The sequence below is a fragment of the Oncorhynchus masou genome, chromosome 28 (assembly GCF_036934945.1).
Source record: "Oncorhynchus masou masou isolate Uvic2021 chromosome 28, UVic_Omas_1.1, whole genome shotgun sequence".
In the NCBI taxonomy this organism is placed as follows: domain Eukaryota; kingdom Metazoa; phylum Chordata; class Actinopteri; order Salmoniformes; family Salmonidae; genus Oncorhynchus; species Oncorhynchus masou.
Genome location: NC_088239.1, coordinates 39,389,750 through 39,411,458, shown reverse-complemented (window position 1 = coordinate 39,411,458; position 21,709 = coordinate 39,389,750). Strand labels below are relative to the sequence as shown.

The window sequence follows — 21,709 nt, the reverse complement described above, 5'->3', positions numbered from 1 at the left end:
CTAGGCCATGGTCGGCGGCGAGGGTGGACTATCTAAGGACGCGAGGAGGAGGGACTAAGACTTTGATAGAGTGGGGTCCACGTCCCGCGCCGGAGCCGCAAACCATGGACAGACGCCCACCCGGACGCTAACCCCTCCCCTATGGTTTTTGGTGTGCGTCCAGGAGTCCGCACCTTAGGGGGGGGGGTTCTGTCACGCCCTGGTCGAAGTATATTGTGTTTGTCTTCATTTATTTGGTCAGGCCAGGGTGTGACATGGGTTTATTGTGGTGTGTTTTGTCTTGGGGTTTTGTTATGTATTGGGTTTGTGGCTTAGTGGGGGTATCTAGCATAGTCTATGGCTGTCTGGAGTGGTTCTCAATCAGAGGCAGGTGTTTATCGTTGTCTCTGATTGTTAACCATATTTAGGCAGCCATATTCTTTGAGTGATTCGTGGGTGATTGTTCCTGTCTCTCTGTTTGTTGTCACCAGATAGGCTGTTTAGATAGGCTGTTTTTCACATTACGTTTGTTGTTTTGTATTGTTCATGTTTATTTGTTCATTAAACATGTATGAAAATTACCACGCCGCATTTTGGTCCGCTTCTCCTTCACCAGAGGAAAACCCTAACACATACTCCTGGATTGATTACTTCTTTTTGGACAAAAAACTTCTGCCTAACCTTCGGCAGTGTACTTACGAGAGTATTGTTATTTCTGACCATTCACCATTCACTACCACCCTGTAGCACTCACTTCCGTCATCATGAAGTGCTTTGAGAGACTAGTCAAGGACCATATCACCTACACCCTACCTGACACCCTAGACCCCTAGACCCAATCCAATTTGCTTACCGCCCAAATAGGTCCACAGACGATGCAATCTCAACCACACTGCCCTAACCCATCTGGACAAGAGGAATACCTATGTGAGAATGCTGTTCATCGACTACAGCTCAGCATTTAACACCATAGTACCCTCCAAACTCGTCATCAAGCTCGAGACCCTGGGTCTCGACCCCGCCCTGTGCAACTGGGTACTGGACATCCTGACGGGCCGCCCCCAGGTGGTGAGGGTAGGTAACAACATCTCCACCCTGCTGATCCTCAAAACTGGGGCCCCACAAGGGTGCGTTCTGAGCCCTCTCCTGTACTCCCTGTTCACCAAACGACTGCGTGGCCACGCACGCCTCCAACTCAATCATCAAGTTTGCGGATGACACTACCGTGGTAGGCTTGATTACCAACAACGACGAGACGGCCTACAGGGAGGAGGTGAGGGCCCTCAGAGTGTGTTGTCAGGAAAATAACCTCACACTCAATGTCAACAAAACTAAGGAGATGATTGTGGACTTCAGGAAACAGCAGAGGGAACACCCCTCTATCCACATCGATGGGACAGTAGTGGAGAGGGTAGTAAGTTAAGTTCCTTGGTGTACACATCACAGACAAACTGAATTGGTCCACCCACACAGACAGCATCGTGAAGAAGGCGCAGCAGCGCCTCTTCAACCTCAGGAGGCTGAAGAAATTTGGCTTGTCACCAAAAGCCCTCACAAACTTCTACAGATGCACAATCGAGAGCATCCTGTCGGGCTGTATCACCGCCTGGTACGGCAACCGCTCCGCCCACAACCGTAAGGATCTCCAGAGGGTAGTGAAGTCTGCACAACGCATCACCGGGGGCAAACTACCTGCCCTCCAGGACACCTACACCACCCGATGTCACCGGAAGGCCATAAAGATCATCAAGGACAACAACCACCCGTGCCACTGCCTGTTCACCCCGCTATCATCCAGAAGGCGAGGTCAGTACAGGTGCATCAAAGTTGGGACCGAGAGACTGAAAAACAGCTTTTATCTCAAGGACATCAGACTGTTAAACAGCCACCACTAACATTGAGTGGCTGCTGCCAACACACTGACTCAACTCCAGCCACTTTAATAATGGGAATTGATGTAAAATATATCACTAGCCACTTTAAACAATGCTACTTAATATAATGTTTACATGCCCTACATTATTCATCTCATATGTATACGTATATACTGTACTCTATATCATCTACTGCATCTTTATGTAATACATGTATCACTAGCCACTTTAAACTATGCCACTTTGTTTACATACCCTACATTACTCATCTCATATGTATATACTGTACTCGATACCATCTACTGCATCTTGCCTATGCCGCTCTGTACCATCACTCATTCATATATCTTTATGTACATGTTCTTTATCCCTTTACACTTGTGTGTATAAGGTAGAAGTTTTGGAATTGTTAGTTAGATTACTCGTTGGTTATTACTGCATTGTCGGAACTAGAAGCACAAGCATTTCGCTACACTCGCATTAACATCTGCATGTGACCAATAAAGTTTGATTTGACCTCAATTCCTCAACTGCCTCGTACCCCTGCACATTGACTCAGTACCGGGACTCCTTGTATATAGCCTCGTTATTGTCATTTTATTGTGTTACTTTTTAGATTTTATTTGTTGCATGCAATATTTGTAAACTTTACCGTGAAATGTTTACTAAAACGTTTTAATGTCTCTGCATTGTTGGGAAGGGGCTGGTAAGTAAGCATTTCATGGTAAAGTCCACAACTGTTGTATTCGGCGCATGTGACATATAAAATGTGATTTGATCCAGTGTATGTAACAAAAAATATTATATATAGCCCCCAGAATTATCACAGACTTAGTCTCCAGGTACCTATCCAATTATGTTTACTTTCTTTCTCTGCACACCTTAATATTGAGTTGCATCCCCACTCCCCTCTGCCCTCAGAACAGCTTCAATTCATCGGGACAGACTCTACAAGGTGGGGCGGCAGTGTAGCCTAGTGGTTAGAGCGTTGGACTAGTAACCGAAAGGTTGCAAGTTCAAATCCCCAAGCTGACAAGGTACAAAATCTGTCGTTCTGCCCCTGAACAGGCAGTTAACCCACTGTTCCTAGGCCGTCATTGAAAATAAGAATTTGTTCTTAACTGACTTGCCTAGTAAAATAAAGGTAAAAAAAAAAAAAAAGTGTCGAAAGTGTCCCGCAGGAATGCTGACCCATGTTGACTCCAATGCTTCCCACAATTGTGTCAAGTTGGCTGGATGTCCTTTGAGTGGTGAACCACTCATGATACGCACGGGAAACTGTTGAGCGTGAAAAACCCAATGGCATTGCAGTTCTTGACACATCCGGCACCTACTACCATGCCCCGTTCAAAGGCACTTCAATCTTTTGTCTTGCCCATTCACCCTCTGAATGGCACACATACACAATCCATGTCTCAATTGTCTCAAGGCTTATAAATCCTTCCTAAACCTGGCTCCTCCCATTCATCTACACTGATTAAAGTGAATTTAACAAGTTACATGAATAAGGGTACTGGTGTTCCCTGTATATAGCCATGTGAATTGTCATTTTAATTGTTATTGTTATTCACTGTGTATTTATTTCTCGTGTCACAATTTATGTCACTAACTCTGCATTGTTTGAAAAGGACCCATAAGTAAGCATTTCACTGTTAGTCTACACCTGTTGTCTATGAAGCATGTGACAAATAAAATTTGATTTGATTTGTTTTAAAAATAATGTCAAGGCTTCCCTAGTGGGGCCTTGGATCAACGGCCGTGACCGAGAGTCCCATAGGGCGGTGCTCAGTTATCGTCCGGGTTAGGTGAGTGTTTGGCCGGGGGGGCTTTACTTGGCTCATCACGCTCTAGTGACTGCCTGTGGCAGGCAGTGCCCCTGCAGGCTGACTTCGGTCATCAGTTGAACAGTGTTTCCTCCGTCACATTGGTGCAGCTGGCTTCTGGGTTAAGCGAATGTGTGTAAAGACGCACAGTTTTGGTGGGTCAAGTTTTGGAGGACGCATTATTGGACCTTCGCCTCTTCCGAGCCATTGGGGAGTTGCAGCGATGAGACAAGATTGTAATCACAAAATCACAAGATTGTAATTACCCAAAAAATGATGTCAAAAGCTGGCTAATAAGTGAACAGCAGAACCATTTTTCATTTATGTATCTCTGTAATGTGTCATACCACAATGGAAATAGTCTCTGACTTTATTATCAAATCCAGGTCACGTTTTTTTATGTACAGTGCCTTCGGTAAGTATTCAGACTCCTTCACATTTTGTTACGTTACAACCTTATTCTAAAACATTTTAAATAAAACATTTTCCTCAAATATACACACAATACAGCATAATGACAAAGTGAAAACAAGTTTAGATATTTTTGTAAATGTATTATAACCAAAAAAACAGAATAACTTATTTACAAGTATTCAGACCCTTTGCTATGAGACTCGAAATTGAGCTCAGGAGCATCCTGTTTCCATTGACCATCCTTGAAATGTTTCTACAACTTCATTGGAGTCCACCTGTGGTGAATGCAATTGATTGGACAGTATTTGTAAATGTTCATACCTGTCGATATAAGGTCCCAGAGTTGACAGTGCACATCAGAGCACACACACATCTGGGGAAGGGTACCAAAACATTTCTGCAGCATTGAAGGTCCCCAAGAACACTGTGGCCTCCATCATTCCTAAATGGAAGAAATTTGGAACCACCAAGTCTCTGACTAGAGCTGGCCACCCGGCCAAACTGAGCAATCGGTGGAGAAGGACCTTTGTCAGGGAGGTGACCAAGAACCTGATGGTCACTGTGACAGAGCTCTAGAGTTCCTCTGTGGAGATGGAAGAACCTTCAATAAGGACAACCATCTCTGCAGCACTCCACCAATTAGGCCTTTAAGGTACAGTGGCCAGACTGAAGCCACTCCTCAGTAAAAGGCACACGACAGCCTGCTTGGAGTTTGCCAAAAGGAACCTAAAAGACTCTCAGACCATGAGAAAAAAGATATCGTGGTCTGATGAAATCAATATTGAACTCTTTGGCCCGAATGCCAAGCGCCACGTCTGGAGGAAACTTGGCACCATCCCTACGGTGAAGCATGGTGGAAACATCATGCTGTGGGGATGTTTTTCAGTGGCAGGAACTGGGAAACTATTCAGACTCGAGGCAAAGATGAACAGAGCAAAGAACAGATAAAACCTGCTATACAGTGCTCAGGACTTCAGACTGGGGAGAAGATTACCTTCCAACAGGACAACGACCCTAAGCACACAGCCAGGACAAGGCAGGAGTGGCTTCGGGACAAGTCTCTAAATGTCATTGAATGGTCTAGCCTGAGCGCGGGTGATGTCATTCGGAAACATAATATTAACTTTCACTGCTATGCGGACGACATACAGCTATACATTTTGATGAAACATGGTGAAGACCCAAAATTGACCTACCTGGAAGCCTGTGCTTCAGACATAAGGAAGTGGATTGCGGCAACTGTTCTACTTTTAAACTCGGACAAAAACAGAGATGCTAGTTCTAGGTCCCAAGAAACAAAGAGATCTTCTGTTGAATATGACAATTAATCTTGATGGTTGTATAGTCGTTTCAAATAAAACTGTAAAGGACCTCGGCGTTACTCTGGACCCTGATCTCTCTTTTGACGAAAATATCAAGACTGTTACAAGGACAGTTTTTACATTGCAAAAAACTGAAACTTTCTGTCCAAAAATGATGCAGAAAAATTAATCCATGCTTTTGTTACTTCTAGGTTAGACTACTGCAATGCTCTACTTTCCGGCTACCCGGATAAAGAATTAAATAAACTTCAGTTAGTGCTAAACACAGCTGCTAGAATCTTTACTAAAACCAAAAAAAGTGATCATATTACTCCAGTGCTAGCCTCTCTACACTGGCTTCCTGTTAAGGCAAGAGCTGATTTCAAGGTTTTACTTTTAACCTACAAAGCATTACATGGGCTTGCTCCTACCTATCTTTCCGATTTGATCCTGCCGTACATACCTACACATACGCTATGGTCACAAGAAGCAGGCCTCCTTATTGTCCCTAGAATTTCTAAGCAAACAGCAGGGGGAAGGGCTTTCTCCTATAGAGCTCAATTTTTATGCAATGGTCTGCCTATCTTTATTGAAGACTCATCTCTTCAGTAGGTCCTATGATTGAGTGTAGTCTGACCCAGGAGGGTGAAGGTGAATGGAAAGGCACTGTAGCAACGAACCACCCTTGCTGTCTCTGTCTGGCCAGTTCCCCTCTCTCCACAGGGATTCTCTGCCTCTAACCCTATTACAGGGGCTGAGAGTCACTGGCTTACTGGTGCTCTTCCATGCCGTCCCTAGGAGGGGTGCGTCACTTGAGTGGGTTGAGTCACTGACGTGATCTTCCTGTCCGGGTTGGCGCCCCCGCCCCCCTGGGTTGTGCCATGGCGGAGATCTTTGTGGGCTATACTCGGCCTTGGCTCATGATGTTAAGTTGGTGGTTGGAGATATCCCTCTAGTGGTGTGGGGGCTGTGCTTTGGCAAAGTGGGTGGGGTTATATCCTGCCTGTTTGGCCCTGTATCGTCGGACGGGGCCACAGTGTCTCCCAACCCCTCCTGTCTCAGACTCCAGTATTTATGCTGCAATAGTTTGTGTCGGGGGGCAAGGGTCAGTCTTATCTCTGGAGTATTTCTCCTGTCTTATCCGGTGTTCTATGTGAATCTAAGTGTGCTTTCTCTAATTCTCTCTTTTTCTCTATTTCTTTCTTTCTCTCGGAGGAGGACCTGAGCCCTAAGACCATGCCTCAGGACAAGCTGGCCTGATGACTCCTTGCATTTCCCAGTCCACTGGTCATGCTGCTGCTCCAGTTTCAACTGTTCTGCCTGCGGCTTTGGAACCCTGACCTGTTCACCGGACGTGCTACCTGTCCCAGACCTGCTGTTTTCAACTCTTTAGAGACAGCAGGAGTGGTAGAGATACTCTGAACGATCGGCTATGAAAAGCCAACTGAAATTTACTCCTGACGTGCTGACCAGTTGCACCCTCTACAACCACTGTGATTATTATTTGACCCTGCTGGTCATCAATGAACATTTGAACATCTTGGCCATGTTTTGTTAAAATCTCCACCTGGAACACCCAGAAGAGGACTGGTTCCTTTCTAGGTTTCTTCCTAGGTTGTGGAGTTTTCGGGGTTTTTCCTAGCCACCGTGCTTCTACACCTGCATTGCTTGCTGGGGTTTTAGGCTGGGTTTCTGTACAGTACTTTGTAACATCAGCTGATGTAAGAAGGGCTTTATAAATACATTTGATTTATTGACTTGAATCCGATCAAACATCTCTGGAAAGACCTGAAAATAGCTGTGCAGCAACGCTCCCCATCCAACCTGACAGAGCTTGAGAGGATCTGCAGAGAATAATGGGAGAAACTCGCCAAATACAGGCGTGCCAAGCTTGTAGCGTCATACCCAAGAAGACTCGTGCCTGTAATCGCATCCAAAGGTGCAACAAAAAAGTATTGAGTAAAGCGTCTCATTAAATCAAATCAAATTTTATAAATCACATGCTCTGAATATAAAAGGGGTAGACATTTACAAGCCCTTAACCAACAATGCAGTAAAGAAAATACTTTAAATTAGCAAGAAATACAAGTAACAAATTACTACAGAGCAGCAGTAAGATAACAATAGCAAGGCTACAGTGGCTTGCGACAGTATTTACCCCCCTTGCCATTTCTCTTATTATGTTGGCTTATAACCTAGAATTAAAAATAGATTTTTTGGGAGTTTGTATCATTTGATTTACACAACATGCCTTCCACTTTGAAGATGCAAAATATTTTCTCTTGTGAAACAAACAAGAAATAAGACAAAAAAAACAGAAAACTTGAGCATGCATAACCATTCACCATTCCCCCCCTCAAAGTTAATACTTTGTAGACCCACCTTTTGCAGCAATTACAGATGCAAGTCTCTTGGGGTATGTCTCCATAAGCTTGACACCGAGCCACTGGGATTTTTGCCCATTCTTCAAGGAAAAACTGCTCCGGCTCCTTCAAGTTGGATGGGTTCCGCTGGTGTACAGCAATCTTTACGTCATAACACATATTCTCAATTGGATTGAGGTCTGGGCTTTGACTAGGCCATTCCAAAACATTTAAATGTTTCCCCTTAAACCACTCGAGCGTTGAGCAGTATGCTTAGGGTCATTGTCCTGCTGAAAGGTGAACCTCCGCCCCAGTCTCAAATCTCTGGAAGACTGAAACAGGTTTCCCTCAATAATTTAGTCTCATCTGACCAGGGTACCTTCTTCCATATGTTTGGGGAGTCTTCCACATGCCTTTTGGCAAACACCAAACGTGTTTGCTTATTTTTTTCTTTAAGCAATGTCTTTTTTCTGGCCACTCTTCCATAAAGCCCAGGTCTGTGGAGTGTATGGCTTAAAGTCATCCTATGGACAGATACTCAAATATTTTTTGGGGTGCACCTTGCTTCGTGGTGTTGCAGACTCTAGGGCCTTTCAGAACAGGTGTATACTGAGATCATGTGACATATCATGTCAAACTTAAATAAAATCCGCCTGTGTGCAATCAAACTAATTATGTGACATCTGAAGGCAATTGGTTGCACCAGATCGTATTTAGCGGCTTCATACACCACTTTTCCATTTTTTTGCATTTTTTTGCAACAAGCTATTTTTTCCATTTCACTTCACCAATTTGGACTATTTTGTGTATGTCCATTACATGAAATCCAAATAAAAATCAATTTAAATTATAGGTTGAATAATTTTGCAAGGCACTGTATATACAGGGGGTACCGGTACAGTGTGCATGTAGGTAGAGTCATTAAAGTAACTATGCATAGATGACAACAGAGAGTAGCAGCAGTGTAGAAGAGGGGGGGAGAATGCAAATAGTCTTGGAAGCCATTTAATTAGTGTTCAGGAGTCTTATGGCTTGGGGGTAGAAGTCATAATTAATGTTCAGGAGTATTATGGCTTGGGCTAGAAGCTGTTTAGAAGCCTCTTGGACCTAGACTTGGCGCTCCGGTACAGCTTGCTGTGCGGTAACAGAGAGAACAGTCTATGACTAGGGTGGCTGGAGTCTTTGACAATTTTTAGGGCATTCCTCTGACACCTCCTGGTATGGAAGTCCTGCATGTAAGGAAGCTTGGCCCCGGTGATGTACTGGGCCGTACGCACTACCCTCTGTTGTGTCTTGCGGTCGGAGACCGAGCAGATGCCATAACAGGCAGTGATGCAACCAGTCAGGATGCTCTCAATGATGCAGCTGTAGAGGATCTGAGGACCCATGACAAATCTTTTCAGTCTCCTGAGGGGGAATAGGTTTTGTCGTGCCCTCTTCATGACTGTCTTGGTGTGCTTGGACCATGTTAGTTTGTTGGACGCCAAGATAATTGAAGCTATCAACCTGCTACAGCCCCATCGATGAGAATGGGAGTGTGCTCGGTCCTTCTTTTCCTATATTCCACAATCATCTCCTTTGTCTTGATCACGTTGATGGAGAGGTTGTTGTCCTTGCACAGCACGGTCAGGTCTCTGACCTCCTTCGTATAGGTTGTGGCGCCGTTGTCGGTGATCAGGCTCACCACTGTTGTGTCATTGGCAAACTTAATGATGGTGTTGGAGTCGTGCCTGGCCATGCAGTCATGAGTGAAAAGGGAGTCCCGGAGGGGACTGAGCATGCACTCCTGAGGGGCCCCCATGTTGAGGATCAGTGTGGAGGATGTATTGTTTACCTACCCTTACCACCTGGGCGGTGGCCCGTCAGGAAGTCCAGGATCCAGTTGCAGAAGGAGGTGTTTAGTCCCAGGGTCCTTAGCTTAGTGATGAACTTTGAGTGCACTATGATGTTGAACGCTGAGCTGCAGTCAATGAATAGCAGTCTCACATATGTCTTAATTTTGTCCAGCTGTGAAAGGGCAGTGTGGAGTGCAATAGAGATTGTATCATCTGTAGCTCTTTTGGGGCGGTATGCAAATTGAAGTGGGTCTAGGGTTTCTGGGATAATGGTGTTAATGTGGGCCATTACCATCCTTTCAAAGCATTTCATGGCTACAGACCTGAGTGCTACGGGTCGGTAGTCATTTAGGCAGGTTATCTTAGTGTTATTGGGTAGAGAAACTATGGTGGTCTGCTTGAAACATGGGACTATGGTGGTCTTACAGACTCAGACAGGGAGAGGTTGAAATTGTCAGTGAAGACACTTGTCAGTTTTTCAGTGCATGCTCCGAGTACACGTCCTGGTAATCCGTTTGGCCCTGCGACCTTGTGAATGTTGACCTGTTTAAAAGGTCTACTCATACTGGCTGTGGAGAGCGTGATTACACAGTCGTCCTTAACAGCTGATGCTCTCATGCATGTTTCAGTTTTCCTTTCCTCAAAGCGAGCACAGAAGTTATTTAGCTTGTCACTGGGCAGCTCTCAGCTGTGCTTCCCTTTGTAGTCTGTAATAGTTTGAAAGCCATGCCACATCCATCAAGCATCAGAACTGATTAATTATGTAAATGTGATATTTCAGTTACTTTATATAAATGAGCAAACATTTCTAAAAAAACAGTTTTTGCTTCTAATTATGGGGTATTGTGTGTAGATTGACGAGGAAACATAAAAGAATAAGGCTGAAGCTAACAAAATGTGGAAAATGTCAAGGGGTCTGAAAATTTTCCAAATGCACTTTATATACACTGTGTATATACACTACCGTTCAGAAGTTCGGTGTCACTTAGAAATGCCCTTGTTTTCCATAAAAACATACATGAAATTAGTAGCAAAATTAATAGGAAATATAAAGATGTTGACAAGGTTATAAATAATGATTTTTAATTGAAATAATAATTGTCCTTCAAACTTTCGTCAAAAAATCCTCCATTTGCAGCAATTACAGCCTTGCAGACCTTCGGCATTGTAGTTGTCAATTTGTTGAGGTAATCTGAAGAGATTTCACCCATGATTCCTGAAGCACCTCCCACAAGGTCGATTGGCTTGATGGGCACTTCTTATGTACCATAGGGACAAGCTGCTCCAGCAACAGCTCAATAGGGTTGAGATCCGATGACTGTGCTGGCCACTCCACTATAGACAGAATACCAGCTGACTGCTTCTTCCCTAAATAGTTAATGCATAGTTTGGAGCTGTGCTTTGTCCTGTTGTAGGAGTAAATTGGATCTAATTAAGCGCCGTCCACAGGGAATGGCATGGCGTTGCAAAATGGAGTGATAGCCTTCCTTCTTCAAAATCCCTTTTACCCTGCACAAATCTCCAACTTTACCACCAGCAAAGCTTCCCCAGACCATCACATTGCCTCCACCATGCTTGACAGATGGCGTCAAGCACTCCTCCAGCATCTTTTCATTTTTCTGCGTCTCACGAATGTTCTTCTTTGTGATCCGAACACCTCAAACTTAGATGCGTCTCCCCAAAACACTTTTTTCCAATCTTTCTCTGTCCAGTGTCTGTGTTCCTTTGCCCATCTTAATCTTTTCTTTTTATTGGCCAGTCTGAGATATGGCTTTTTCTTTGCAACTCTGCCAAGAAGGCCAGCATCCCAGAGTCGCCTCTTCACTGTTGTCGTTGAGACTGGTGTTTTGCGGGTAATATTTAATGAAGCTGCCAGTTGAGGAATTGTGAGGCGTCTGTTTCTCAAACGAGACAGTTTAATGAACTTGTCCTCTTGCTCAGTTGTGCACCGGGGCCTCCTACTCCTCTTTCAATTCTGGTTAGAGCCAGTTTGCGCTGTTCTGGGAAGGGAGTAGTACATAGCGGTGTAAGAGATCTTCAGTTTCTTGGCAATTTCGCGCATGGAATAGCCTTCATATTCTCAAAACAAGAATAGAACCTTGAGTTGCAGAAGAAAGTTCTTTGTTTCTGGCCATTTTGAGCCTGTAACCCACAAATGCTGATGCTCCAGATACTCAACTAGTCTAAAGAAGGCCAGTTTTATTGCTCTTTAATCAGGACAACAGTTTTCAGCTGTGCTAACATAATTGTAAAAGGGTTTTCTAATGATAAATTTACCTTTTAAAATTATAAACTTGAATTAGCTAACACAACATGCCATTGGAACACAGGAGTGATGGTTGCTGATAATGGGCCTATGTCGATAGTCCATACGAAATCTGCCATTTTCCAGCTACAATAGTCAATTAGACATTAACAATGTCTACACTGTATTTATGATCAATTTGATGTCATTATAATGGACAAAAAATGTGGTTTTCTTTAAAAAACAAGGACATTTCTAAGTGACCCCAAACTTTTGAACAGTAGTGTGTTTTTTTATGACAAATAAAATCAGTCAATCATTTATTCATTATAGTGGGAAGAACAAACAGGTAGCTACACACACATCCTGATTCAACTAGTGAGACCAGACGATGTGAATGTGTATGTGTCTGTGTGTGTGTGTGTGAGAGAGAGTGATACAGTGTGTGTATATGTGCATGTGTGCGTGTGTGCGTGCGCGCATGAGTGTACGTGTGAGCATGCATGTGTTTGTGTGTGTACTGTATGTGTAAATTCTCACCTGTAGACCAGTTTCTCCTAGTGGCCCCACTGTCCCCACTGGCCCAGGGAGTCCCTAGAAAACAGAGCAGAGACACAATGTTGATGAGAGATGGTCATATAAGAGAAACCAATGGAGCTTTGTGCTCAAACAACATGAGAACTATCCTTGTTCAACCATCCTCATCTTATGAGCCTACGTTCTGTTTCACTACATGGATTCACGAGGGCTACAGTCAGGTCAGGTTGGTGAATCAGGTTACAAGAGAACACGTGCTGCCCAAAAATGAGTAGGGGACAATGGGGTAAGTTGAGCCAATTTTTACATATAAATCAAACTTTTTTGTCACATGCGCCGAATACAACAACCTTACCGTGAAATTCTTACTTACAAGCACTTAACCAACAGTGCAGCACAAGATAGAGTTAATTAAGAAATAATTTGCCAAATAAACTAAAGTAAAAAATAATCAAAAGTAACACAATAAAATAACAATAACGATGATATATACAGGGGGTACAGGTACTGAGTCAATGTGCGGGGGTACAGGTTAGTCGAGGTAATTTGTACATGTCGGTAGGGATGAAGTGACTATGCGCAGATAATAGACAGCGAGTAGCAGCAGTGTAAAAACAAAGGGGGGGGGGGGTCAATGTAGATAGTCCGGGTTGCCATTTGATTCATTGTTCAGCAGTCTTATGGCTTGGGGGCAGAAGCTGTTAACCTCTTGAAACTCTGGGGCGCTATATCATTTTTGGATAAAAAGACGTGCCCGTTTTAAGCGCAATATTTTGTCACAAAAAGATGCTCGACTATGCATATATTTGGTAGCTTTGGAAAGAAAACACTCTGACGTTTCCAGAACTGCAAAGATATTCTCTGTGCGTGCCCTAGAACGTGAGCTACAGGCAAAACCAAGATGAAACGGCATCCAGGAAATGAGCAGGATTTTTGAGGCTCCGTTTTCCATTGTCTCCTTATATGGCTGTGAATGCGAGAGGAATGAGTCTGCCCTTTCTGTCGTTTCCCCAAGGTGTCTGCAGCATTGTGACGTATTTGTAGGCATATCATTGGAAGATTGACCATAAGAGACCACAATTACCAGGTGTCCGCCCAGTGTCCTGCGCCGAAATTGGTGTGCAAACCTCAGCTGGAAGTATTTTTCCATGTAATTCAGAGAAGAAAGCAGGCTTCCACGAACGATATATCAATGAAGAGATATGTGAAAAAACACCTTGAGGATTGATTCCAAACAACGTTTGCCATGTTTCGGTCGATATTATGGAGTTAATTCGGAAAAAGTTTGACGTTGTTGGTGACTGAATTTTCGGTTCGTTTCGGTAGCCAAATGTGATGTACAAAACGGAACAATTTCTCCTACACAAAGATGCTTTCAGGAAAAACTGAACATTTGCTATGTAACTGAGAGTCTTCTCATTGAAAGCATCCGAAGCTCTTCAAAGGTAAATGATTTTATTTATTTGGTTATCTGGTTTTTGTGAAAATGTTGCGTGCTAAATGCTACTCAAAATGCTAAGCTAGCTTAGCATACTCTTACACAAATTAGTGAATAGCTATGGTTCAAAAGCATATTTTGAAAATCTGAGATGACAGTGTTGTTAAGAAAAGGCTAAGCTTTAGAGCAGGCGCATTATTTTCATTTTATTTGCGATTTTCAGAAATCGTTAACGTTGCGTTATGCTAATGAGCCTGAGGCTTTATTCACGATCCCGGATCCGGGATGGGGAGTTTCAAGAGGTTTTAAGGAGCCTTTTGGTCCGAGACTCGGCGCTCCGGTACCGCTTGCCGTGCGGTAGCAGAGAGAACAGTCCATGACTTGGGTGACTGGAGTCTTTGAAAAAATGTTGGGCTTTCCTCTGACACCGCCAAGTATATAGGTCCTGGATGGCAGGAAGCTTGGCCCCAAGGATGTACTGGGCTGTATGCACTCCTCTCTGTAGCGCCTTACGGTCAGATGCCGAGCACTTGCCATACCAGACGGTGATGCAACCAGTCAGGATGCTCTCGATGGTGCAGCTGTAGAACTTTGAGGATCTTCGGACTCATGCCAAATATTTTCAGTCTCCTGAGGGGGCAAAGGTGTTGTCGTGCCCTCTTCACGATTGTCTTGGTATGTTTGGACAATGATAGTTCGTTGGTAATGTGGAAACCAAGGAACTTGAAACTCTCGACCCTCTCCACCACAGTCCCATCAATGTTAATAATGGGGGCCTGTTTGTCCCGCCTTTTCCTGTAGTCCACGATCAGCTTCTTTGTCTTGCTCACATTGAGTGAGAGGTTGTTGTCCTGGCACCACACTGCCAGGTCTCTGACGTCCTCTCTATAGGCTGTCTCATCGTTATCGGTGATCAGGCCAACCACTGTTTTGTCATCTGCAAACTTAATGATGGTGTTGGAGTTGTGTTGGCCATGCAGTTGTGGGTGAACAGGGAGTACAGGAAGAGACTAAGCACACACCCGAGGGGCCCCAGTGTTGAGGATCGGCGTGGCAGACGTGTTGTTGCCTACCCTTACCACCTGCGGGCGGCCCGTCAGGAAGTCCAAGATCAAGTTGCAGAGGGAGGTGTTTAGTCCCAGGGTCCTTAGCTTAGTGATGAGCTTTGAGGCCACTATGGTGTTGAACGCTGAGCTGTAGTCAATGAACAGCATTCTCACATAGGTGTTCCTTTTGTCCAGGTTCGAAAGGGCAGTGTGGAGTGCAATTGAGATTGCGTCATCTGTGGATCTGTTGGGGTTGTATTCGAATTGGAGTGGGTTTAGGGTATCCGGTATGATGCTGTTGAAGTGAGACAAGAACAGCCTTTCAAAGCACATCAGCATCACTCCGTCAAGGGAAATCAAGCATTATTTTCAAACAAAGATATATACATATATTGCAGGATGCTGTAAATCCTGTGTATTGAGCCGCAGGACAGGCTCAACTTCCATTACATTACACCTGGGAAGAAAACACTTCAATTTGATCAACTTGCCAGTGGCTCAGCTTATCCCATGGCCATTGGATAAACTTAACCCAAACATTTTGACTATATAGCCCACACACCTACAAGGATGCACTTTCATGCTAAGTTTAGGACCTCATATTGAAGCTTATAGAGACCAACTGATTAATAGAATCTCTCATGCATGTCTCAGTGTAATTTGCCTCGCAGTGAGCATAGAAGTAGTTTAGCTCATCTGGTAGGCATTGTGTCACTGTGCAGCTCTCGCCTGTGCTTTCCTTTGTAGTCTGTAATGGTTTGCAAACCCTGCCACATCCGATGAGCGTCAAAGCCAGTGTAGTATGATTCGATTTTCGTCCTGTATTGCCGCTTTGCCTGTTTGAAGGGTCGTCGGAGGGCAAAACGGGATTTCTTATAGCTTCCGGGTTAGAGTCCAGGTCCTTGAAAATGACAGCTGTAGCCTTTAGCTCAGTGCAGATGCTGCCTGTAATCCATGGCTTCTGGTTGGGGTACTTACGGTCACTGTGGGGACGACGTCATCGATGCACTTATTGATGAAGCCAATGACTGATGTTAATGACACTTCAGCGAGCAGGCCTTTCTAATCGACCTGGCCGGGTATCCTGGAATGATATTGACCTCATTAAATCAATAGAGGATGTCTGGTTATTCTTTAAAAGTGCTTTCCTCAACATCTTAAATAAGCATGCCCCAATGTAAAACATTTGAACCAGGAACAGCTATAGTCCTTGGTTCACTCCAAACCTGACTGCCCTTGACCAGCACAAAAACATCCTGCCGCGATATGCAACTTTTCAGGGAAGTTAGGAACCAATGTACACAGGAGGTTTGAAAAAGCTAGCCTTTGCTTTCCTAACAGAAACTTGCATCCTGTAGCACAAACTCTTATTCTCCATGGAGAATAAGAGCACCTCCTCCCAGCTGCCCACTGCACTGAGGCTAGGAAATCCTGTCACCACCAAAAAATCAATGATAATTGAGAATTCCAATAAGCCTTTTTCTATGGCTGGTCATGCTTTCCACCTGGCTACACCTACCCCGGTCAACAGCCCTGCAGCCCCCACAGCAACTTGCCCAAGCCCCAGTTCTCCTTCACCGAAATCCAGATAGCTGATGTTCTGAAAGAGCTGCAGAATCTGGACACCTTCAAATCAGCCGGGCTAGACAATCTGGACCCTCTCTTTCTAAAATGATCCGGCAAAAATGTTGCAACCCCTATTACTAGCCTGTTCAACCTTTCTTTCGTATCGGCTGAGATCCGCAAAGAATGGAAAGCTTCCGCGGTACACCTCAGCCATGCTCAAGGTCCTAAACGATATCATAACCACCACCGATAAGAGATTATCTTTTGCTACTGTGCAGCTGTATTCATCGATCTGGCCAAGGCTTTCGACTCTGTCAATCACCACATTCTTATCGGCAGAATCAACAGCCTTGGTTTCTCAAATGACTGCCTCGTCTGGTTCATCAACTACTTCTCAGACAGAGTTCAGTGTGTCAAATCGGATGGCCTATTGTCCGGACCTCTGGCAATCTCTATGGGGGTACCACAGGGTTAAATTCTCGGGCCGACTCTTTTCTCTGTACACATCAATGATGTCGCTCTTGCAGCTGGTTATTCTCTGATCCACCTCTACACAGACAACACCATTCTGTATACTTCTGGTCCTTCTTTGGAGACTGTGTTAACTAACCTCCAGACGAACTTCAATGACATACAACACTCCTTCCGTGGCCTGCAACTACTCTTAAATGCAAGTAACACTAAATGCATGCTCTTCAACCGATCGCTGCCCGCTTGCCAGCTGAGCCAGTCACTGAAACGATGCTGCTAACCAACCAGCTATCTAGTTAGTGCTACACATACAATGTTGAATGTGTCCAACAAAAACTAGCTAGCAAGCTACTGTAGTAACGTTAGTTGTAAGCTACTGTAGTAACTTTACTGCTTGTGCTAACATTTCACACTTGTAACTGCAATATTTTCTGTTTTTTTGAAACATGGCTTTAGGACAAGATAGCTCCCATGACTATCCAACTCGATGGATTCTCCATTCACAGAGCGGACAGGACATCAAATTCAGGACAATCCTGAGAGTGAGGGGCTAATTTACATTACAGACTACAAAATAAGCCCTAGCTGTGATCTGCCCAAGGATGTCTCTCTACCAGACAAACTCAATGCCTTTTAATGAAAGCTTCGACAAAAACAACACAGAGCCCTGCATGAGGGCCCCCGCTGATCCGGAGGACTGGGTGATCTCTCTCTCCGAGGCTTATGTATGTAATGTTTTTAAGTGGGTCAAAACTCGTATGTGTGCCATACCGCAGCGCCAGACGGTATTCAAGGACGTGTCTTCAGGACATGTGCAGACCAACTGGCAAGTGTCTTCACAGTCACACACAATTCCTTGTCCCAGTCTGTAATCCCCACATATTTCAAACTGACTACCATCATTCTTGTTCCCAAAAACTCTAAGGCATCCTGCCATAATGACTACCGCCCTGTATTACTCACATCTGTGATAATGAAGTGCTTTGAAAGGCTGGTCAAGGCACACATCAACTCATCATCCCAGACACCGTGAATCCACTCCAATTTGCATACCGCTTCAACAGATCCACAGACAACGCAACCTCAATTGTACTCCACAATGCCCTCTCCCATCTAGAAAAGAGGAATACTTATGTGAGGATTCTGTTCATCGACTACAGCTCAGTGTTGAAAACCTTAATGCCCTCCAAGCTCATAACTGCAACTGGATCTTGGACTTCCGGGGCTTACCCAAGGTGCTAAGAGTGGGCAACACCCCCACTCCCTCATCAGAGGTGTGTGCTTAGCCTCCTGCTATACTCCCTGTTCACCTACAGCTGTGTAGCCACCCACGACCCCAACTCTGTCATAAAGTTTGTTGATGACACGATGGTGGTAGGCCTGATTAACAACGCCAATGACACAGATGTCAGCAAGACCTAGGAGCTGATCGTGAAATGCATGGCTCCTCAGATCCTGAGGAACTTTTACAGCTGCACGATCAAGAGCATCCTAATTTCATAACCATCTGGTATGGAAATTGCACCACCTCCGAACAGAAGGCCCTACAGAGGGTGGTGCGGGCAGCCCAGCACATCACTGGGAGTGAGCTCCCAGCCACACTACATTAGCTACTGGCTTCATCAATAAGTGCATCGATGACTTCATCCCCACAGTGACCGTACGTACATACTCCAACCAGAAGCCATGGATTACAGGCAACATCTGCACTGAGCTCAAGGGTAGTGCTGCCGCTTTCAAGGAGCGGTACTCTAACCCGGAAGCTTATAAGAAATCTCGCTAAACCCTCCGATGGACCATAAAATAGGCAAAGCTTCAATACAGGACTAAGATTAAATCGTACTACACCGGCTCCGGTGCTCGTCGGATGAGGCAGGGCTTACGGGTTAGACTACAAAGGGAAGCACATCCACTAGCTGCCCAGTGACACAAACCTATCAGACAAGCTGAATTACTTCTATGCTCACCTCAAGGCAAGTAACACTGAAGAATGCATGAAAGCATCATATGTTCCAAATTATTGTGTGATCACACTCTCCGTAGCCAATGTGAGTAAGACCTTTAAACAGGTCAACATTCACAAGGCCGCAGGGCCAGACGGATTACCAGGAAGTGTATTCGGAGCATGCACTAACCAAATGGCAAGTGTCTTCACTGACATTTTCAACCAGTCCCTGACGGAGTCTGTAATACCAACATGTTTCAAGCAGACCACCCTGGTCCCTGTGCTCAATAACACTAAGGTAACCTACCTAAATGACTACCGACCCCTAGCACATCACATCTGTAGCCATGTACTTTGAAAAGATGGTCATGGCTCACATTAACACCATTATCCCAGAAACCCTAGACCCAATCCAATTTGCATACCGCCCCAACATTGCCCTTTCCCACCTGGACAAAAGGAACACTATGCTATTGACTACAGCTCAGTGTTCACACCATAGTGCCCTCAAAGCACATCACTAAGCTAAGGACCCTGGGACTGAACACCTTCCTCTGCAATTGGATCCTGAACTTCCTGACGGGCCACCCCCCACGTGGTAAGGGTAGAGAACAACACATCCTCCGTGCTTATCCTCAACACGCGGGCCCCTCAGGGATTCATGCTCAGTCCCCTCCTGTACTCCCTGTTCACTCATGACTGCAAGGCCAGGAACGACTCCAACACCATCATTAAGTTTGCCGATGACACAATAGTGGTAGGCCTGATCACCGACAATGATGAGACAGCCTATAGGGAGGAGATCAGAGACCTTTTTGGAATCAACAAAGTTAGAAACAACACCATAAATATTCACTTACCTTTGATGATCTTCATCAGAAGGCACTCCCATGACTCCCAGTTCGACAATAAATGACTGATTTGTTCCATAAAGTTCCATCATTTATGTCTAAATAGCCACTTGTTGTTAGCGTGTTCAGCCCAGTAATCCATCTTCATGAGGCGCGAGCATTTCGTCCAGACAAAAACTTGAAAGGTTCCATTACAGTCCTTTAGAAACATGTCAAACAATGTATAGAATCAATCGTTAGGATGTTTTTAACATAAAACATCAATAATGTTCCAACCGGGGAATTCCTTTGTCTTCAGAAAAGCATTGGAACGAGAGGTAACTCTGTCGGGAGCGCACGTCATGAGACCGAGGCTCTCTGCCAGACCACTGACTCAAAGAGGTCTTATGAGCCCCTCCTTTATAGTAGAATCCTCAAACCAGTTTCTAAAGACATTTGACATCTAGTGGAAGTCCTAGGAAGTGCAACCTCATCCATATCTCAATGTGTATTCGGTAGGCCAAGCTTTGAAAAACTACAAACCTCAGATGTCCCACTTCCTGGTTGGATTTTTCTCAGGTTTTCGCCTGATATATGAGTTCTGTTATACTCACAGACATCATTCAATCAGCTTTAGAAATTGCAGAATGTTTTCTATCCAATACTAATAATAATATGCATATATTAGCATCTGGGACAGAGTAGGAGGCAGTTCACTCTGGGCACACTATTCATCCAAAAGTGAAAATGCTGCCCCATATCCCAAAAAGGTTTTAAGGAGAGAGGCCAGCGGAGCACAGGTGCGTGCATATTGTGCAAGAGACAGATTCTATAGGGTAGAAGATTATTTTGCATAACCCATCATTATTTAGCTACAGTGTCTTGCGTAAGTATTCACCCCCTTTGAAATTTTTCCTATTTTGTTGCCTTACAATCTGGAATTAAAATTGATATTTGTGGGGTTTGTATCATATGATTTACACAACATGCCTTCCACTTTGAAAATTAAGAATATTTTCTCTTGTGAAACAAATAAGAAACAAGAAATAAGACTTGAGTGTGCATAACTAATCACCCCCCAAATGCAATACTTTGTAGACCCACCTTTAGCAGCAATTACAGATGTAAGTCTCTTGGGGTATGTCTCCATAAGCTTGGCACATCTAGCCACTGGGATTTTTGCCCATTCTTCAAGGAAAAACTGCTCCAGCTCCTTCAAGTTGGATGGGTTCCGCTGGTGTACAGCTATCTTTACCTCATACCACAGATTCTCAATTGGACTGGTCTGGGCTTCGACTAGGCCATTCCAAGACATTTAAATGTTTCCCCTTAAAATTTTGCAGGAGATAGCTACTGTTTTGCTTTTATTTTCTCACAATTACAAAACTATTAAATCACTTTCATAATGTTGGAATAATTTTGCTAGTTATTCTGCCCATTTTCTACCAGGTACAATTTCATTTTGATATAGTTTTTAATGTTCAAATCTACCTTGGGTTATTTGAAAAAGGAAAGTTTAAATATTGGTGCGGTTAGGAAAACTGGGTGATTTCTATATACGGGGCTCAAGTGGACCCTACTATACAATGCGCAGGGAGAGACCCTGGTCATCCAAATTGTTAAATGAATGTGGTCCTTTGTAAATGAATGTGTCACCTAAGATTAATTTAGATTATTATTCTGTTGTTCAATTTAAACAAGTGTATTAGATCATTAGATTGATAAGTGTTATGGGGACCAGCGACGGCAGCGATGCCAGCTTCCATAAACCACACAACCTTAGATTGAGGGCCTCCCAAGTGGCGCAGCGGTCTAAGGCACTGCATCGCCGTGCATGAGGCGTCACTACAGACCCTAGTTTGTCCCAGACTGTGTCACAACTGGCCATGACCGGGAGTCCCATAGTGCGGTGCACAATTTACCCACCGTCGTCCGGATTAGGGGAGGGTTTGGCCGGAGGGGCTTTACTTGGCTCATCGCCCTCTAACAACTCAAGGTGGTGGGCGGGCGCCTGCAGGCTGACTTCGGTCGTCAGCTGAACA

At 44.4% G+C, this 21,709-nt stretch overlaps 1 protein-coding gene across 1 annotated transcript in view; it reads right to left on the bottom strand.

Annotated features, from left to right (window-relative positions):
* Positions 1-21,709, bottom strand: part of col27a1a (collagen, type XXVII, alpha 1a) — a 260,653-nt gene that overhangs the window by 76,205 nt on the left and 162,739 nt on the right. Inside the window, exon 33 of the mRNA XM_064941974.1 lies at positions 12,375-12,428. Within this exon, the coding sequence (XP_064798046.1) occupies positions 12,375-12,428 (54 nt within the window). The remainder of the gene's footprint in view (positions 1-12,374; positions 12,429-21,709) is intronic.